Here is a 20017-nt window from a genome sequence, read left to right as displayed (position 1 = left end):
GTGATGTTCTACTTTTAGAAATAAATGCATTGCCCTTTAAGTTTTTGAAAGAATTGTTTCTTAAAGGTAAACATTGATAAGATTTCCAAAGCCGTTCTTCTCTCCACCCTCTCCCTTCACTTCGCCATGCTCTCTCCTGCCAATTTGGCTGCTCCTCAGCGTCCTCCGAGTCCGAAGAAAACCCTGTGCAGCACCAACGGCTAAAGGAAAACTATAACAAAAGAGGCCGAAAGAAGTAGCACTGTAAATAGTTGTCTTTGAATCTGAGAATTAAATTGCTGAAAAAGCATGAAAAAGGGTTAAGAAGTCATGAATGCTCACACCAGCAATTAACCAGTCTGTGTTGAATTAACCTTTAAAATCTGCTGCAAAAGAGACCTTCCTCCTTGATAAGCATGTCTAAGCAGCATATCATACTTACTCTGAAGTAAATCAAGGATTAGGGCACTCAGTAATGGGAGAAAAAATATAACTAACATAGCACACTAATTTAAATAAATATTTTTAAACCTCTAGTATATTTCTAACACATTATCCTTGGAGGAAGAATACCCAAATTGGTTGGTTGAAGAAAGGATAGTGAATCACCTCCATTTAAATTCTTTGGCACCTCTACACTTGTAAAGCCAAAGTTTAGTCAATTCATTTTAAGCCTCTTCCCAGTTTAGGAAAATTTCCAAGAATACAAAAGAAACTGCATTTAAAAAGAAAACTATGGCGAGTTGCCTGGATTAAGATTTAATAAAATTCCATAATTTTACATTCTAACAATTCACTTTTGTTCCACTGTTGTTTTTAATATGAAGATAATTGGAGCACTACTTGATAACTGAATTGGAAATCCAATTATCACCAGCAACACCTTTCACCATCATCCCCACACCCAGTAACCCACTATAAAAAGTTTACAAGGTGGTAAGTAAAAGCAAAGGTTATTTGGTTTTGTCACAGATAAGCACAAATTCCAGTTGTGAAAAATTTGTCATCTCTTTCCATATTGTGTATCACCCCACATTCTATTACAATTGGGAATGCAAAAATAAAACATGCTGCAGACTGTTACTGACTCCCAGTGGACAGGATTTTGTCAAAGCAACGCTAATTCCTCTGAGTTGAAGAATCATAATATTTTTCTGGTTCAATTGACTCAGTTTTACAAAGAATCTCTGCCCATCTTTTTTTTTGCCTTCTTCGATGTTTGGACCACGTGTGGTTTCAAGGTTCACTTGAAACATGTTACTGAAACACTAATTACCACAGCAGTAATTAGGAATATAATGAGGAGCTGGTCTATTCATTACTGTACCTTGTGTTGGGTCATGGCTCTCCCAGAAGACCTTGAGCAATTTTTCAAAGCAGATTTTCTCTGGCTGGTACACAACTCGCACTACTTCTGCGTGGCCAGTCATCCCTGCAGAAGGACTGCATGTTAATATTTATTATAGTCACAAATGAAAAACTCCAGTGGTGTAGAATTGTAATCTTTCACACTTTTAAAATTGCAATTTACCCTAAAATAAAGCAATTGGTTAAATATTAAGCAAATTCATTGCCTGAATCATTTACTGAACTTAAACATGTTATGAATAACATCCCATGAGTAACTCTGCAGTCTGCCCCCAGCAGCAACAAATGAAGTGAAAACACGATTTTATTATATTATTAGGATTCCAATTCACTGAGAAAAAAAGCACCCTCCAATGCAACATTCTGCGCAAATGCTCACTTTTAGTGCTGATACCTGTATTTGGGAGGACTGCCAACAAGATAATCCATTATTTACTCAGTCTCTATGTCTCATAGAAAACACTTCCATTCTCAGTGGATTAGCATAATTAAGCACTAAGAAAAGGAGCTAGCTCACTTTTGAAGATGTACTATAATGGTTGAGAAAGGAACGAAACATAGATTACTAAAAGATTAGCATCTAGTCATTCCAATGTTAACTTCAATCACCAGGTTTTCTGAGGCATTAGTACTGGTTTAATCTTTATTCAGCAAACAAACTTAAACTTGCATTTTGAAATTTAGGAGAAAAAAAACAGTGAATACCTAGCCCTTAAAATATTACATAACTTACATAGTAGGATCAAATCACGATTAATATGCATTTCCCTACAATTACAAATCGACTTATAAAAAAAGCATGTGTCAGTTGCCAAAATAACAAATTTTATACCACTGAATTCACCATTTTTCCATGCTTTGAATCTTAAACATATATTCACATTACTGCACCGGAATTTCTGATTTGGGCTCAGTGGATGAAGGAGGCAGGTGCAAAGTAGGTGATATTGATACAGGATGTTGGAAACTGCTAGGGAATTCTAAAATTACAAATGAAATTTTGTAACAGTTTCCAACATCCTGAATCAATATCACCTAAATCCAAGCCAACATCAAACTGCTTATCAGGAGGCAGGAGATTTTACCAACAGCTTGTGTTCCATTAAGTGCTTTACACCTTTTACATGATTTGTTTTAATTTGAAACAAATCTGAAGTCAGAGCGGCAGTGAAAATGGAACTTTCCATTGACATTAAAACTCCATTCTTGCTGAGGGTGCCATTTGGCAGTATTCCCACCACAGCTCCATAACTGAGGAAGATACCAGATTGAATTTGTGGCTGTGAAGAGTGGACGTAGGCTGTAGTTTACAAACTTACAGAGGCAGCATGGAGTGATTAAGGAAATGCAGAGAGATGTAACACAATAGTTTTGATGAACTCACTCCAATTTAACAAAATGTACAACATAGTATGCAACATGCTCCTCAGTCTTTATACTTAAGAATACTTATTTATAAAGGGCAAATTTAAAGTCTACTGCTCTACAGAAACAAATTGTGAGAGAATTGTATCTCCTTTATTAGTGAACAATTCTCTTCTAGTTTTTTGACCAGGAACATCTAGCCTGCAGAGATCATCCCATACATCGAAGTCAACCTTAGGCTGGTCCAGCTATTTAACATTTATGAATGAAGGGGCAAGGGTTATGATCAACTTCAAAGTTTCTTGCTACAGGTGATCTCAGTGAAAGTTTATACAAATTCAAAAACACTCAGGTGTACAGTCATGTAATTAAAGATTAACAATGATTAAAAATACAATATACCAATGCACCTAATGAAGGAACCATAGTCCCATCACTCTTCCTCATTCACTGAGGATTCTTATCCACCAAGAATTCTGCAAAGTAGCTAATCATCTCAAAGTTCAAAGTAAAGTTATTATCAAGGTATTGTGAATGCCTGCAAGAAAGCGAAATTCACTTTCTTGCAGACATTCACAGTAAATACAATAGAATGAATGAAAAACTACACACAAAGACTGACAAAGAACCGAAGTGCAAAGGAAGGCTGCAAATACAAATAACAATAATAATAATATTGACAATGTGAGTTGTAGAGTCCATAGGTTATGCTATCCATTCAGAGATGAGATGACTGAAATTATCCATGCTGGTGCAGGAGCTTGATGGTTGAAGGTAACGACTGTTTGTGAACTTGGGGGTGTGGGAGCTAAGACTCCTGTATCCCCTTCCAGATGGCAACAGCACGTGGCCTAGATGATGGGAGCTCTGGATGGTTTGTTGCTGCAGCACTCCTTGTTGATGTGCTCAGTGGTGAAGAGGGCTTTCCCTGTGATGGACTGGACTGGAGGCTTTCCCATTCTTGGGCATTGGTGTTCCCACATCAGGCCATGATTCAACCAGTCAAGGTGCCTCCACTGTGCATCCATAGCAGTTTGTCAAAATTTTAGATGACATGTAGAATCTATGCAAACCTCCAAAAAAGAAGAGGTGTTGTCTTGCCTTCTTTGTGATGGCACTTATGCACTAGTCCCAGGAAAGATCCTCTGATATGATAACGCCAAGATATTTAAAGTTACTGTCCTCTCCACTTCTGATCCCCTATTAAGGACTAGCTCATGGACCTCCTGTGGTCAATACCCAGCTCTTTGGTTTTGCTGGTGTTGAGTGAGAGGTTGTTGTTTTGGCAGACTTTTTGTCTCCCTTCTACATGATGATTTTTCACCATCTCTGATTCGGTCAACAACATTGGTGGCGTCAGCAAACTTAACTATGGCATTGGAGCTGTACTGAGCCTCACAGTCATAGGTATACAGCGAGTAGAGCAAACAGCCTTATGATGCTCCCGTGCTGATGATGATTATGGAGAAGATGATGTTGCCAATCCACAGGCATTGGGATCTGCAATTGAGGAAATTGAAGATCCAGTTGCACAAGGAGGTATACAGGCCTAAGGTCTTGGAGCTTACTGATTAGTTTTGAGGGGATGATAGCATTGAATGCTGAGCTGTAGTCAATGCGGAGCATTCTGGTGAGGTATCTTCACTGTCCAGGTGTTCCAGAGCTGAGTGTAGATCCAATGAAGTGGCATCTGCTGTTGACTTGTTGTGACAGTAGGCACATTGGTATGGATTCAAGTCCCTCCTCAGGCAGGAGTTGATATGTTCCACCCCACCAACCACTCAAAACATGCTTCTGGATTGAGGCAGGTTACCATGCTCTTTTTGAGCGCCGGCTTGACTGAAGCAGGTGGGTACCTCGGACTGCCAAACTGAGAGGTTAACGATATCAATAAACAAGCCAATTGATTACAACAGGTCCTCAGTACTCAGCCAGGTATACCATCTGCTTTCTGTGGATTCACCCTCCTGAAGGATGTTCTCACGTTGACCTCAGAGACTGAAATCATAGAGTCATCGGGGGCTCTGGGAGTTCAGGAGGATACCGCCACGTTCTGTTGGTGTTAAGCCAATGTACTGTAAATGTGACTTCTCCGAAGTCGAAATTCTGTAATTCATGTACAAAATGAAGACAATGACCAGATTATTACACCTTTCTCTTATTCCATCAATGGTACAGTGCAATTGATTACTCAAACACTCAATTTAATCCATTTATTTCTGATCAGGGTCTCAGCCCGAAATATTGATTCTTCATTCTTCATTGATGCTGCCTGACATGCTGAGCTCTGCCAGCACTTTATGTGTGTACTGTGGATTTCCAGCATCTGTAGAATATCGTGTTTAAAATTTAATCAGACTATTCAATAACAAAATAAAAGGAGACACTTCAATTTTACTTTTAGCCATGGTTACTAATCCTCTGATCTTTGCACTGGTATTACAGATGACCAATATAAATAGCAATAGAATGCTGGATTTATACCAAATCACTTTTAATAGGTTATTACAATTAGATCTTTTAGCTTCGGTTCATTTCAGCTTCTAAGTCTAGACTATCATAATCATAGTGTTTTTTGAATACTTATTACTCAATATTACTACAATATTGCAAGACATACAGTGTCTATAAAAAGTATTCGCTCCCCCCCCCCCAGAAGTTTTCATGTTTATTGTTTTACAACATGAAATCACAGAGGATGTAATTTGGCTTTTTTTTACACTGATCAACAGAAAAAGACTCTTACATTTCAAAATAAAATCAGATCTCTACAAAGTGATCTACATTAATTACACATATAAAACACAATAATTGATTGCATAAGTATTCACCCCCTTCAAGTTAATATTTAGTAGATGCACCTTTGGCAACAATTACAGCCTTGAGTCTCTGTCAGCTTTACACATCTGGACACTGCAATTTTCCCCCATTCTTCTTCACAAAACTGCTCAAGCTCTGTCAGGTTGCTTGGGGAACATGAATGAACAGCCCTTTTCAAATTCAGCATCAAATTCTCAATTGGATTGAGGTCTAACTTGGCCACTCCAGGACATTAACTTTATTGCTTTTAAGCCATTCTTGTGTAGCTTTAGCTTTATGCAGACTGCATCAGATTTTCCTCCAGGATTTCTCTGAATTTTGCTGCATTCATTTTACCCTCTACTTTCACAAGCCTTCCAGGGCCTGCTGCAGTGAAGCATCCCCACAGCATGATGTAGCCACCACCATGCTTCATGGTACGGATGGTGTGTTTTTGATGATGTGCGGTGTTTGGCTTATGCCAAAAAGCTCTGTTTGAGTTTCATCAGACCATAAAACCTTCTTCCAGCTGACTTCAGAGTTTTCCACATGCCTCTGGCAAACTCTAGCCAAGATTTCATGTGAGTTTTTTTTTCCAACGTGGCTTTCTCTTTGCCACTCTCCCATAAAGCTGCAATTGATGAAGCACCCGGGCGACAGTTGTTGTATGTGCAGCCTCTCCCAGTTCAGCCACTGAAGCTTGTAACTCCTCCAGAGTTATCATTTGTCTCTTGTTGGCCTCCCTCACTAGTCCCCTTCTTGCACGGTCACTCAGTTTTTGAGGACGGCCTGCTCTAGACAGATTTACAGCTGTGCCATAATCTTTCTATTTCCTGATGACTGACTTAACTGTACTCCAAGGGATATTCGCTGACTTGGAAAGTTTCTTGTACGCATCTCCTGACTTGTGCTTTTCGATAACCGTTTCGTGGAGTTGCTTGGAATGTTGTTTTATCTTCATGGTGTAGTTTTTGCCAGGATACTGACTCACCAGCAGTTGGACCTTCCAGATATAGGTGTATTTTTACTACAATCAATTGAAACACCTTGACTGCACACGGTGATTTCCATTTAACTAATTATGTGACTTCTGAAACCAACTGGCTGCACCAGTGATAATTTGGTGAGTCATATTAAAGGGGGTGAATACTTACGCAATCAATTATTTTGTGCTTTATATTTGTAATTAATTTAGATCACTTTGTAGAGATCTGTTTTCACTTCAACATCAAAGAGTCTTTTCCTGTTGATCAGTGTCCAAAAAAAGCCAAATTAAATCCACTCTGATTCAATATTGTAAAGCAATAAAACATGAAAACTTCCAAGAGGAGTGAATATTTTTCATAGGCACTGTAAATACCACAGTATTTCATTCTTTTCATTTCTCTTCAAGTTAAAGTGTTAGCTAAATGGTGAAATGAAGAAAATAGACTCAGTAATGAATTGAAATACACTTTCTTCTAACTTTTCAGGTAGGTGAATTGAAGATGTTTCGGTTTATTCAGCGAGAATGCATCTCAATAGCCCTCTTCCTTGAAATTCTCCCTCTCTCTGATCCGACTTGCCTCTTCCCACTGTATTCCTACTTCTGAGCTTTCTCCTCCTGCTATTACACTGAGATTCTTCACGTGCCCTATAATTTGAATACACGTGACCCATCACATGTGACCTCCTACCTTAACTTTCCCAGTTAAGGTCATTAAACGTAAATGTTCTGCTTCTTAAAATTAATAGATGGTGGAAAAGTAACATGGTTGACTGCTTTCCACTCTTAATTTTGCCTGGAGCAAAATATATATGCTCTATTTGTGAATTTCTTTAAATAAACAAGTTTTAAATGTTAAATTTTCATCAGAAACAAAAACAGCCTTTAAAATGCTCAAGTTCTCACCTTACTACATTTTCCAAGGTTGATATATAGAGTTTCAAACTTTATTTACAATAATAGCAAGCAAAAAGTCATGCTCCGTAAACAAACACAGAACTGATATTTATAGTCGCAAGTGCTTCTCTATATCAATTTAGCCTACCTGTTGTGAAAATTTTAAATAAATGCCAGCCTGTTATACAATGAAACATTTTGCAAATCTGTGTGCCATCTATTTTGAAGCTTGGCAGAGTAAGCAAGGACATTTTCAAGTCTTTGCAGAATGAGGTGGTGCACCGTACCTTTCCAGGATGAATTACCTTCTGGTTGGTATCAGTGCAGGTGCGGAATTTTAAAGTTTTCAGTTCATAAATTAACACTGTTTCTGAAGTTAGGTTTTGTACAAAGCAAAAGTTTTGATTATCTTACAACGTCATATTCAACATAGAGAACATTTGCGATTAATTTGATTTTAAAGGAAGAATGATGAAAGACTTTTAAAAAGTTGGAAAAGCAGTATCAGAATCAGATTTAATATCATTGGCATGTATCATAAAGTAAGCTGTTTTGCAGCAGTAGTACATTGCAATACATAATAAACTATAATTTACTATATATATAAGAAATTAAGTAAGCAATGAAAAAAGGAGAGAAAAAAATTGAGATAGTGTACATGGGTTATTTTCCATTCAGAATATTAATGGCTGTGGGGAAGAATATAATCATTGAGTGTGTGTCTTCAGGCTTCTAAAGCTCCTCCTTCATGGTTGCATTGAGAAGAGGGCATGTCCTGGCTGATGGGGGTCCTTAATGATGGATGCCACCTTTCTCAGGCATCGCCTTTTGAAGATATCCTCGATACGGCACATGTTGAAGCTGGCTAAGTTTGCAACTTTCTGCAGCTTTTTCCAATTCTGTGCAGTGGCCCCTCCATATCAGATGGTGAAACAATAATCAGTTAGAATGCTCTCCATGGTACATCTGTAGAAATTTGAGAAAGTGTCTTTGGTGACATACCAAGACTCTTCAAATATCAAAAGAAATATAGACACTGTTGTGCCTTCCCTGTAATTGCATCAATAGGTTGGGCCCAAGATAGATCTTCAGAGATGTTGACACCCAGGAACTTGAAACTGCTCACCCTTCCCACTTCTGATCCTTCGATGGGGACTGGGATCTGTTCCCTTGACCTCCCTTTCCTGAACTCCACAATCAACTCTTTGGTCTTACTAGTGCCCAGTGCAAGGCTGTTGTTGCAGCACCAGTCAATCAGCTGCTATACCTCTCTCCTGTATGCCTCCTCCTCACTATCTGAAATTCCGCCAACAATACTGCGTCGTGGGCAAATTTATAGATGGCTTTTGAGCTGTGCATAGCCACACAGGTGTGAGTGTAGAGAGAGTACAGCAGCGGCTACGCATGCATCCTTGAGGTGCGCCAGTGTTGATTGTCTCTGATCAACCTCCAACCCGCACAGGCAGTGGTCTCCGGATGAGGAAGTCAAGGATCCAGTTGCAGAGGGAGGTACAAAGGCCTGGCTTGTGGGGCTTGTTGACTAGAACTGAGGGTATGACTGAGCTGAATCCTGAGTTGTAATCAATAAAGAGCAGCCTGATATAGGTATTGCTATTGTCTAGGTGATCCAAGATCAAGTGGTGAGCCAGTGAGATTGTATCCGCTTTGGATCTACTGTAGTGATCGGCAAATTGCAGCAGGTGCAGGTTCTTGCTTAGGAGAGTTGATTCTGGCCATGACCAACCTCTCAAAGCTCTTCATCACAATAAGTGTGAGTGCAATGGGGCAACAGTTGTTCAGGCAGCTCATCCTGCTCTTTTTGGGCACTGGTATGATTGTCGCCCTATTGAAGCAGGTGGGAACGGTGGCTGATTAGGAAAAGGGGAGGTGCAACGAGACCTGGGTGTCATTATACACCAGTCATTGAAAGTGGGCATGCAGGTACAGCAGGCAGTGAAAAAGGCGAATGGTATGCTGGCATTCATAGCAAGAGGATTCGAGTACAGGAGCAGGGAGGTACTACTGCAGTTGTCAAGGCCTTGGTGAGACCACACCTGGAGTATTGTGTGCAGTTTTGGTCCCCTAATCTGAGGAAAGACATCCTTGCCATAGAGGGAGTACAAAGAAGGTTCACCAGATTGATTCCTGGGATGGCAGGACTTTCATATGATGAAAGACTGGATCGACTAGGCTTATACTCGCTGGAATTTAGAAGATTGAGGGGGGATCTTATTGAAACGTATAAAATCCTAAAGGGATTGGACAGGCTAGATGCAGGAAGATTGTTCCCGATGTTGGGGAAGTCCAGAACGAGGGGTCACAGTTTGAGGATAAAGGGGAAGCCTTTTAGGACCGAGATTAGGAATAACTTCTTCACACAGAGAGTGGTGAATCTGTGAAATTCTCTGCCACAGGAAACAGTTGAGGCCTGTTCATTGGCTATATTTAAGAGGGAATTAGATATGGCCCTTGTAGCTAAAGGGATCAGGGGTATGGAGAGAAGGCAGGTACAGGATTCTGAGTTGGATGATCAGCCATGATCATACTGAATGGTGGTGCAGGCTCGAAGGACCAAATGGCCTACTCCTGCATCTATTTTCTGTGTTTCTATGAACCTCCGAATGCAGCAGCGAGAAACGAAAATGTCCTTGAACACTTCCGCCAGTTGGTTGGCACAAGTTCGCAATGCCCTAGAGGTACATCATCGGGGCCCGATGCCCTGAAAGATGAAAGATATTCTGAAGTCTCCGTGGCATTCCCCTGGGAGGACACCCCTCACAACAGTATCCAAAACGGTATACATATTATTGAGGGGAATAGCCACAGTGGTGCTTTGCCCAACTGGCTGTTCACATTTCCATTTCTCCTGACAGTCACTCATCTACTCACCTCCTGCAACTTAGGAGTGATTACTTCCCTGGAACTCTGAAGACTTCCCCACTTCTGTTTCCTTAAAGGGGTACTTCACTCATGACCTGAGTCTGTTGTTCAGGATCTGTCAAATTTGTGGATTGATAAACCATGTAAACGTCTTCAAACGGTGTTGCTTGCTGAAGTACCCGTAACTGTGACTGGATTTCCCAACATGAGAACACTTGATGATTCACATCGGAGATGCATGCAAAGAGTCACCATCTTGTCCCTGGAATATTATCAGCAATCAAATTTTCCTGGGAGGTTTGGCCCTTATCCCTTTTTCCTATCATATTTATTCATGCATTTTCAAATGCATCATCAATGCAAGTAGCACGTCTATGCAACTTAGTGTCTCCCCCGACCCCCCAGCAATACAGGTGATAGATTGCTTGATACTGAAAGTACAGCCCAAGTTTCAACAAACACGTGCCCACTAGATTCTCAATCCACGTTATATTGTACAATACAAAAGTCTATACTTAGTCTTGTTTCTTAAGAGTCAGGTTCTTCAATCAGAAATTTTTGTTTTAAAGCTAATACCTAGTTTTCCAGATTGGCATGTGTACTATCTAAGATATCACTAAATAATTGAAGTGGTCAGGAAAGAGACGAGGCCCAGAATTCAGGATTATTACTTCAACAGATTTCTGGTATTACTTTCTAGCAGGGGTTCCCAATGTGGGGTCCATGGACCCTTCACTTAATGGTGTTGGTCCACAGTATAAAAAAGGTTGGGAACCCCTGCTCTATAGAATATAGGTGATACACTGTATTAGGTTGTAAAGGGTATCGCAGCCCTGAATAAAACAAAATAAAATAATCCTAGATTTATCACAGAATTTTATGTAGAAAACCACACAAACTAATAATTCTTTGGCACTTTTTTAAAAACATCTCTTTATTGCTTTGACAGAGTGAAGAGGAAACACATTAGATCATCCATAGGTTTGAAAGTACAACGAAGTTAAAGAAAAGGAAAAAATTAAGGTCTCTGCTTAATATTTGTTTTTTGGAAGCCAAATGCTGCATAGCCTATTCATGGAAGAAACCAACAACCAGTAGCCTCTCACAATGGCTGAAAGGAATGACTTCTTATCTTGCTCCAGAAAAGATAAGCTGCGTTACGAAAAACAAACCTGGCAAATTTCAGGAAATTTGGCACATTTTCTACAAGTTTCTGGAGAACAATATTCAGGATACTGAAAGTAACGAACTGAATTGACTGCTTTTTTTAATCGCGGGGTGTTTGCTTTTTTTGAGTTTTTTTTTCTTTTGTATTTTATTTTTTGACACCACATTCAATGCAAAAATGAAAGTCAATAAAGTCAAGAAGACTCTTCAGTTTCCATGGGAGGTTGAAAGCATCAAATTTAAATTCAAAAGACTTCAAAAAATGTTTTCAATTTGCACTCTGTATATGGGATAACAACCAGCAACTCTTCCATGATCCCAGTATCATTAAGTCCCTGCTCATCAATTTCATTTGATTTTCAATAATCCCATCAAACAAAGTAACAATGCAGGCAATACCAAACTGCAGAAAGCACAGCTATGGCCTTGCACTTGTCTGTCAGAAATAAAAGCAGCCGTTGAGTTCACACATTTTTTGTGTGTTGTCTTGAATGATCGGTATTCTTTCAGATGATCATTTGTCGTAAAGCACTCAGGTAGTAAAGCAATCAACCATGAGACAGCGTATAGGATATAAAAAAACTACACGACGGATAGTCAGTCCTCAATCGTGCCCAAAACTCAGCTGCAGTGAAAACAAAACAGAAGCATCCTGACTATTGAGTGTTGACCTTAATTGACCACCTCAAGGATAATAAAGAGAATCAACTCAAGATACAGTACTAGTTCGAGTCAAGGGACTAACACACCTTCCACTCACTCTTCGGCTGATTGCTTTGCACCATTTTCCCTTAAAACAGCGAGGAATGGAACCTCATGGAACAAGTAATTAGCAATCCTACTCAACCTGGTTGACAGAGTTATCATGAGTTTCTTTCAGATAGCTCAAGTGTACATGCTGCACAAGTTATTTATAGTGTAAAGAATCAAATAAAAGTGATTTTTTTTTCATTTTTTGTAAGCCCTGAACATCTGTAGGAGCACTTGGTTTCATATAGTGACAGATGATGTTGAATGGCACACACAGAACACAGATTGCTCTTTAAAGTTTACATTTGTACAATGGTTTCCAAATTCCCAACTAATCAAAAGGTTGACAGAAGGTATTAAAGAAAAGCACTGGTTTATTCTTGATTTCAATGTTGTGAAGTATACTTATGGCAATCACAAAGAAACTTCTCCAAATTATTTAACAGACAGAATATAATATTAATGGCAAGACTCTTGGCAGCGTGGAGGATCAGTGAGATCTTGGGGGCTGTGTCCATAGGACACTTGAAGCTGCTGCACGGGTTGACAGTGCTGTTCAGATGGGGTATGGTGTGATGGCCTTCATCAACCGTAGGATTGAGTTCAAGAGTCAGAAGGTAATGTTACAGCTATATACAACCTTAGTTAGACCCCATTTGGAGTATTGTGTTCAGTTCTGCTCTCCTCACTACAAGAAGGATGTGGATACTATGGAGAGAGTGCAGAGGAGATTTACAAGGATGTTGCCTGGATTGGAGAGCATGCCTTATGAGAATAGTTTGAGTGAACTTGGCCTTTTCTCCTTGGAGTGACAAAGGATGAGGATCAGGTGATCTGATAGAGAAGTATAAGATGATGAAAGGCATTGATTGTGTGGATAGCCAGAGGCTTTTTCCCAGGGTTGAAACAGCTAATACAAGGGGGCACAGTTTTAAGGTGCTTGGAAGTCAGAACAAGGGGGATGTCAGAGGTAAGTTTTTTTTACACGGGGAGTGGTGGATGCGTGGAATGGGCTGCCGGCAGCGGTGATGGAGGCAGATCAAATAGGGTCTTTTTTAAGAGACTCTTGGATAGGTAAATGGAGCTGAGAAAAATAGAGGACTATGCACTAGGGAAATTCCAGGCAGTTTCTAGAATAGATTACATGGTCGGCACAACATTGTGGGCTGAAGGGCCTGTAATGTGCTGTAGATTTCTATGCTTCTAATACTTAAATGGGTTCTCTATTTTCACACCAAGTCATAGGAACTGATTTCACAACGTTTGCTGAGTGGGAACAGGGCAGCACAGTAAGGCCCTCCGTTGGTCGAGGTCAAGCCTGCTGTCACATACAAGCCAGGGCAGTACCATGCGGAGAACAAGCTGTTGCCCATGTAGCAGGCTCCCCATCTCCACGCAGCTGATGAATCCAAACGAATGGCAGAGGCCGATACAGTTTGCACCAGCAGCATCGCAGGAGTTGCCAGTCAGCATTGAACTCAACATGCCACTGCCTTGGGGACTCCAGTTCCAAAGTTTTCTTTACAGTTTACTCTCGATGTCTTGCCCATGAGTGGCTGTAACTGCAAGGTTTAAGATTAGAGTTTTCCTTCTCCTAAACCACAGCCGATGAGCCCCATCTACCCAATGTGACTGGTTTTAAGGTCCCAGTAACCCATTTTTGCCCCTTCTCCCTGTCAGTAGAAATGGTTCCGCCTGGTTTAGTAGCTAAGCCACATGTGAAGGCAAGGAGCTGGATTTTGTCAAAGGCTATCTGAGACAGATACTATTGGGAGTATGTAATCGGTAGTGGGAGCTTATTCTCACTAACTTCCCCAGCTATGACAACTTTAAGGAATGGAGCAGCATTGTTCTCCAATTGCACAGTGAACACCAGCTCCGAGGTCAGGGCTTTTACTGGGCTAGGCAGTCCATAGAAGCCATAGAAACTACAGCACAGAAACAGGCCTTTTGGCCCTTCTTGGCTGTGCTGAACTATTTTCTGCCTAGTCCCACTGACCTGCACACGGACCATATCCTTCCATACACCTCCCATCCATGTATCTGTCCAAATTATTCTTAAATGTTAAAAAAGAACCCGCATTTACCACCTTGCCTGGCAGCTCATTCCATACTCCCACCACTCTCTGTGTGAAGAAGCCCCCCCAATGTTCCCTTTAAACTTTTCCCCCCTCACCCTTAACCCATGTCCTCTGGTATTTTTCTCCCCTTGCCTCAGTGGAAAAAGCCTGCTTGCATTCACTCTATCTATACCCATCATAATTTTATATACCTCTATCAAATCTCCCCTCATTCTTCTACGCTCCAGGGAATAAAGTCCTAACCTATTCAACCTTTCTCTGTAACGGAGTTTCTCAAGTCCCCGCAATATCCTTGTAAACCTTCTCTGCACTCTTTCAACCTTATTTATATCCTTCCCGTAATTTGGTGACCAAAACTGAACACAATACTCCAGATTTGGCTTCACCAATGCCTTATACAACCTCATCATAACATTCCAGCTCCTATACTCAATACTTTGATTAATAAAGGCCAATGTACCAAAAGCTCTCTTTACGACCCTATCTACCTGTGACGCCACTTTTAGGGAATTTTGTATCTGTATTCCCAGATCCCTCTGTTCCACTGCACTCCTCAGTGCCTTACCATTAACCCTGTATGTTCTACATTGGTTTGTCCTTCCAACGTGCAATACCTCACACTTGTCAGTATTAAACTCCATCTGCCATTTTTCAGCCCATTTTTCCAGCTGGTCCAAGTCCCTCTGCAGGCTCTGAAAACCTTCCTCACTGTCCTACTACACCTCCAATCTTCGTATCATCAGCAAACTTGCTGATCCAATTTACCACATTATCATCCAGATCATTGATATAGATGACAAATAACAATGGACCCAGCACTGATCCCTGTGGCACACCACTAGTCACAGGCCTCCACTCAGAGAAGCAATTCTCTACCACCACTCTCTGGCTTCTTCCATCGAGCCAATGTCTAATCCAATTTACCATCTCTCCATGTATACCTAGCGACTGAATTTTCCTAACTAACCTCCCATGCGGGACCTTGTCAAAGGCCTTACTGAAGTCCATGTAGACAATATCCACTGCCTTCCCTTCATCCACTTTCCTGGTAACCTCCTCGAAAAACTCCAATAGATTGGTCAAACATGACCTACCACGCACAAAGCCATGTTGACTCTCCCTAATAAGTCCCCATCTATCCAAATGCTTGTAGATTCTGTCTCTTAGTACTCCCTCCAATAACTTACCTACTACCAACGTTAAACTTACTGGCCTATAATTTCCCAGATTACTTTTCGATCCTTTTTTAAACAACGGAACAACATGAGCCACTCTCCAATCCTCTGTCACCTCACCTGTAGACAGCGACATTTTAAATATTTCTGCCAGGGCCCCTGCAATTTCAACACTGGTCTCCTTCAAGGTCCGAGGGAACACCCTGTCAGGTCCCGGGGATTCATCCACTTTAATTTTCCGCAAGACAGCAAGGACCTCCTCCTTTTCGATCTGTACAGTTTCCATGATCTCACTACTTGTTTCCCTTAATTCCATAGACTTCATGCCAGTTTCCTTAGTAAACACAGACGCAAAAAACCTATTTAAGATCTCCCCCATTTCCTTTGGTTCCGCACATAGCCAACCACTCTGATCTTCAAGAGGACCAATTTTATCCCTTACAATCCTTTTGCTCTTATTATACCTGTAAAAGCTCTTTGGATTATCCTTCACTTTGACTGCCAAGGCAACCTCATGTCTTCTTTTAGCCCTCCTGATTTCTTTCTTAAGTATTTTCTTGCATTTCTTATACTCCTCAAGCACCTTATTTACTCCCTGCTTCCTATACACGTCATACAACTCCCTCTTCTTCTTTATCAGAGTTGCAATATCCCTTGAGAACCAAGGTTCCTTATTCCTATTCAACTTGCCTTTAATCCTGACAGGAACATACAAATTATGCACTCTCAAAATTTCTGCTTTGAAGGCTTCCCACCTACTGATCACATCCATGCCAGAGAACAACCTGTCCCAATCCACGCTTTTTAGATCTTTTCTCATTTCTTCAAATTTGGTCTTCTTCCAGTTAAGAACCTCAGCCCTTGGACCAGATCTATCCTTGTCCATGATCAAGTTGAAACTAATGGTGTTATGATCACTGGAACCAAAGTGCTCCCCTACACAAGCTTCTGTCACTTGTCCTAACTCGTTTCCCTTTGGGTTCCTCTAGTAATTCATGTTTGCTCCAGATTCTAGCATCTGCAGTGCCTTGTGTCTCTAGTAATCTTGTAATACAGATTTAACTGCGCCTCTGCAATTGGTGTTTAGTGCATTTATTTAAAATGTGCTTGCTCTGGTAGTCCTGAGATGAACCATTTCATTTCCAAATACAAACTCTTTTTAACTTCAGCTGTGCACCTTTTATGTGGAAGGCAAGCCTGCCCATAATTATCTACAAGGATGCACTGTTCCCAAAAATTAAGCTGCATCAAAATAACTTGAAATGGATCATATCCATGATTCACAGTAATCATGCCAGAAGAAATACCATCAAAACAGGCCTTCGTTTAACATTGAAAAATATGTTTCCCAGACAGGTACATCTACAAACATATCCATAAATTCCTTTGGGATTTCTTATTACTATTTTATTTTTAAGTATCTACTACTGAGCTAGAGTGAATTTCACTGTTTCATTCTATTATTTTAACATCCTAAAATGGAAAGCCAGGTAAATACCATCAGTTACCAATACTGCTTCATCGGAACACCATCTTTCAGATAGACCATAAAAGCAAGGCCCATCTGCTCTCTCTGCCGGACACTTCAGTTTGCACAGCACTCATTATCTTAATGAAAGAAAATAACCCAATGTTTATTTTACATCTCAACATAATTGGAATAGATTATAGGACTATATGACCATAAAACATAGGAGCACAATTAGGCCACTCAGCCCATCGAGTCTGCTCCATCCACTCATAATGCCATTTTCCTGCCTTCATCTTTGATGCCCTGATTAATCAAGAGCCTATCATGGTATTACCACAATAATCAATTACGTTATTATCAAATTGATGGTTGAGGAGGTCTCCCTACAAGGGGTAACATCACAGAAAGGCAACATCCATCATCACAGATTCCACCATCCAGACTATGCCTGATTCTTAGGTTCAAGAGTGATTCTTAGGTTCAAGAGCCTGAAGATCCACACCTCAAGGCTCATCTGAAGTTTCCTTCCATTGCTGTCGGGCTCTTGAACCAACCTGGAAAACCCCAATTCTACCTTGGACTACATGTTACTCAATTGCATTAACGCTGTTATGTCAATTTTGTTCATTGTGTCATGTAAGTTATGTATAATGTACATTAATTTGTTCATGCAAGTTATGATTGTCATGTTTGAAATGTATTGATTGTGCTGCTACAAAAAGCCAAATTTTCATGGCATTTACATCCTGATAAAGTGTGCCCATGATAATAAACGTGAAACTGGAATCACCCTGTATATCATTTGGCATCAATGTTTCCTGCATTATGTCAGTGTCTCCCTCTCCCTCCCCCCCCTTTAATTATTGTTGAAATATCACTAAATGCATCCTTTAGTTTAGCACTTTGTTTTTTAAAATGCAATGAGAAATTATCCATTTTAACATATTGTACATTTGAAATAAAAATATCCTTCTGATTTATATATTAAATAGCATTATCTGTAGATGAGAGAAATGCTGTCCTTTGTACAAATGAGCTATACAACATACTGGGTCTTTCAGGCTTTCAAAGTTCGAAATAATCTTAAGCTATGTTTCGTATTCACAATTTGACAACATAATTAGAAAAAGTAGCTTAAATGTCAGAGAAAATTCATCTTGAAAAATCATATCTAAATTTGTTACGCTGAATTCTGATGTCAGAATAAAACCCAAAGGGCTTAAAGGCCTAATAACAAAAACTTAATACAATTAATTGTATTTCACCTAAAAAGTAGTCTCAGACTTAAATGCTTCTTCTAATGATGTTAACTTCAATACTCGAGAACTGCCTCATTCCTGGGTTGAAGGAAAATGTGTCACCTGTTCCTAATCTCTTAGAAATGCAGAAATAAAACATCTTTAAGTAAAAGAATTGCCTCTTGGGCCATTCTTGAATACAAATAAGGTAATTTTTCTCCCTTTTTGGAGGTTGAACGCCTGTTTTTACAATACCCATTTTTCTGCCCTTGGTTTTGTGTTGGTTTCTGCAACATTAATCAATCGGGGTTGAGAGGGGGAAAAAGAGGGTAACTTGACTTGATTTTATTGCCATTTTATTTCCTTCAGTAACAAAGCACCTACCCTCAGCTTGATGTTACTTCACAGTATTGTGATTAGCATTATGACAATAGCAAAAGATCCCATCCTGCAGTAAAGTGCATTGTACCATAGGGCCCTCCATGAATATATAATGTTTCTTATTGTAGCAGCTATAATTAGTAGGGGGGCAGCTATCATTTCCTTTGGTAGGTTAAAAGGGGCTCCTCTTAATATAAGACATAATAAGCACTTTGTACTTCAGCATAAATATCATGGATAAAAGTACTATTTCTGATTCAAAATTTTGTGTAAATTTACGTAGTTCCATTAGTTCATTTTATTCCTCTCAAATATGCAGCTCACAAAGATTAACAGAACAAATGTAGTTATATCATTGCTATATTTTATTAATCTTCAGTTTATACAGAAGCTTTTATAATGCTCACAAAGAACCAGAATTTATTAAAAATCACAATTCAATTTTCCATTAGTCTAATAATCAGTTATTTAAACACTCCAGTAAATTGCTACTTGGTTTTTATCTGACTGAATGTTTTGCATTATGTTTTCTCATAATATCTAAACACAGGCCTTTTTAGACATTTTCAGAACTTCATTTTTTTGTCAGATGTGCACAAATAATTCTATTGATTGACTGATTGATTTGAGAAACAGCGCAGGATAGGCTCTTCAGGCCCTTTGAGCAACGGCGGCCAGCGATTCCTGATTTAGTCCCAGGCTAATCACGGGGTAAGCTACAATGCCCAAGCAACCTTCAGAACTGGGGAGGAAACCTCAGTGAGATTGTGGGCTATCTTTATTGATCCCGGCTCGTTGGCTATTCTATGACAAAAGTGCACCATCTGAATCATAACTACATCAATCTATGCCATTATTTTTACCTTTCCATTATATTTTATCTATTTCAATATGACAACAGTAGTCAAGAAAACTACATTTTTGCGGTGCTATATTTAATGATTGAAGGAACTAGTTTAATCCTTACAAAGTGGCACATGGTTGGCACACTGATAAAGCTCCAGCCACAGTACACAGGTGAAGAGCACAGGAAGGTGAAACTTAAAATTTGCTTTGTATCTCCCTCCAGTGACAAACTGCTGAACTGATAAAACCACCAACAGATATTAGCATAGTCCCACAAAATCAAGTCCATCCAGCTGAAAATAATGGTAAGCAATCTGCCAACAGAACGGTGAAAGACAGTCCACGAACATCTTCATCCAAGATCATGTGAGGAGCCCAGCATGCAAGTACATTCCTGAAAACATCTTCAGCTATTATTGACTTATTATCCTCCATATTGCTCCCTTACCATCATAAATGTCACTTCCCAATTAATTCAGTTGTTTCAAGATATTGAGATCTAGCTCAGTAGAATGGAAACAATGAAGCTGATCAGACTGATAACATCCACTTCAAACACCACACACAAAATGCTGGAGGAACTCAGCACGCCAGGCAGTATCTATGGAAAAAAGTACAATTGATGTTTCCGGCCG

The 20017-nt window shown here is 39.8% G+C and overlaps 1 protein-coding gene across 2 annotated transcripts in view; it reads right to left on the bottom strand.

Annotated features, from left to right (window-relative positions):
- msraa (methionine sulfoxide reductase Aa) overlaps positions 1–20017 on the bottom strand; it is a 347255-nt gene that overhangs the window by 98626 nt on the left and 228612 nt on the right. For both annotated transcript variants that reach the window (XM_072251424.1, XM_072251423.1), the window contains exon 4: positions 1307–1411. In XM_072251424.1, the coding sequence (XP_072107525.1) occupies positions 1307–1411 (105 nt within the window). The remainder of the gene's footprint in view (positions 1–1306; positions 1412–20017) is intronic.

Source organism: Mobula birostris, chromosome 2 (genome assembly GCF_030028105.1).
Source record: "Mobula birostris isolate sMobBir1 chromosome 2, sMobBir1.hap1, whole genome shotgun sequence".
NCBI classification, from domain to species: Eukaryota; Metazoa; Chordata; class Chondrichthyes; order Myliobatiformes; family Myliobatidae; genus Mobula; species Mobula birostris.
This window is presented reverse-complemented; position numbering and strand designations above follow the sequence as displayed.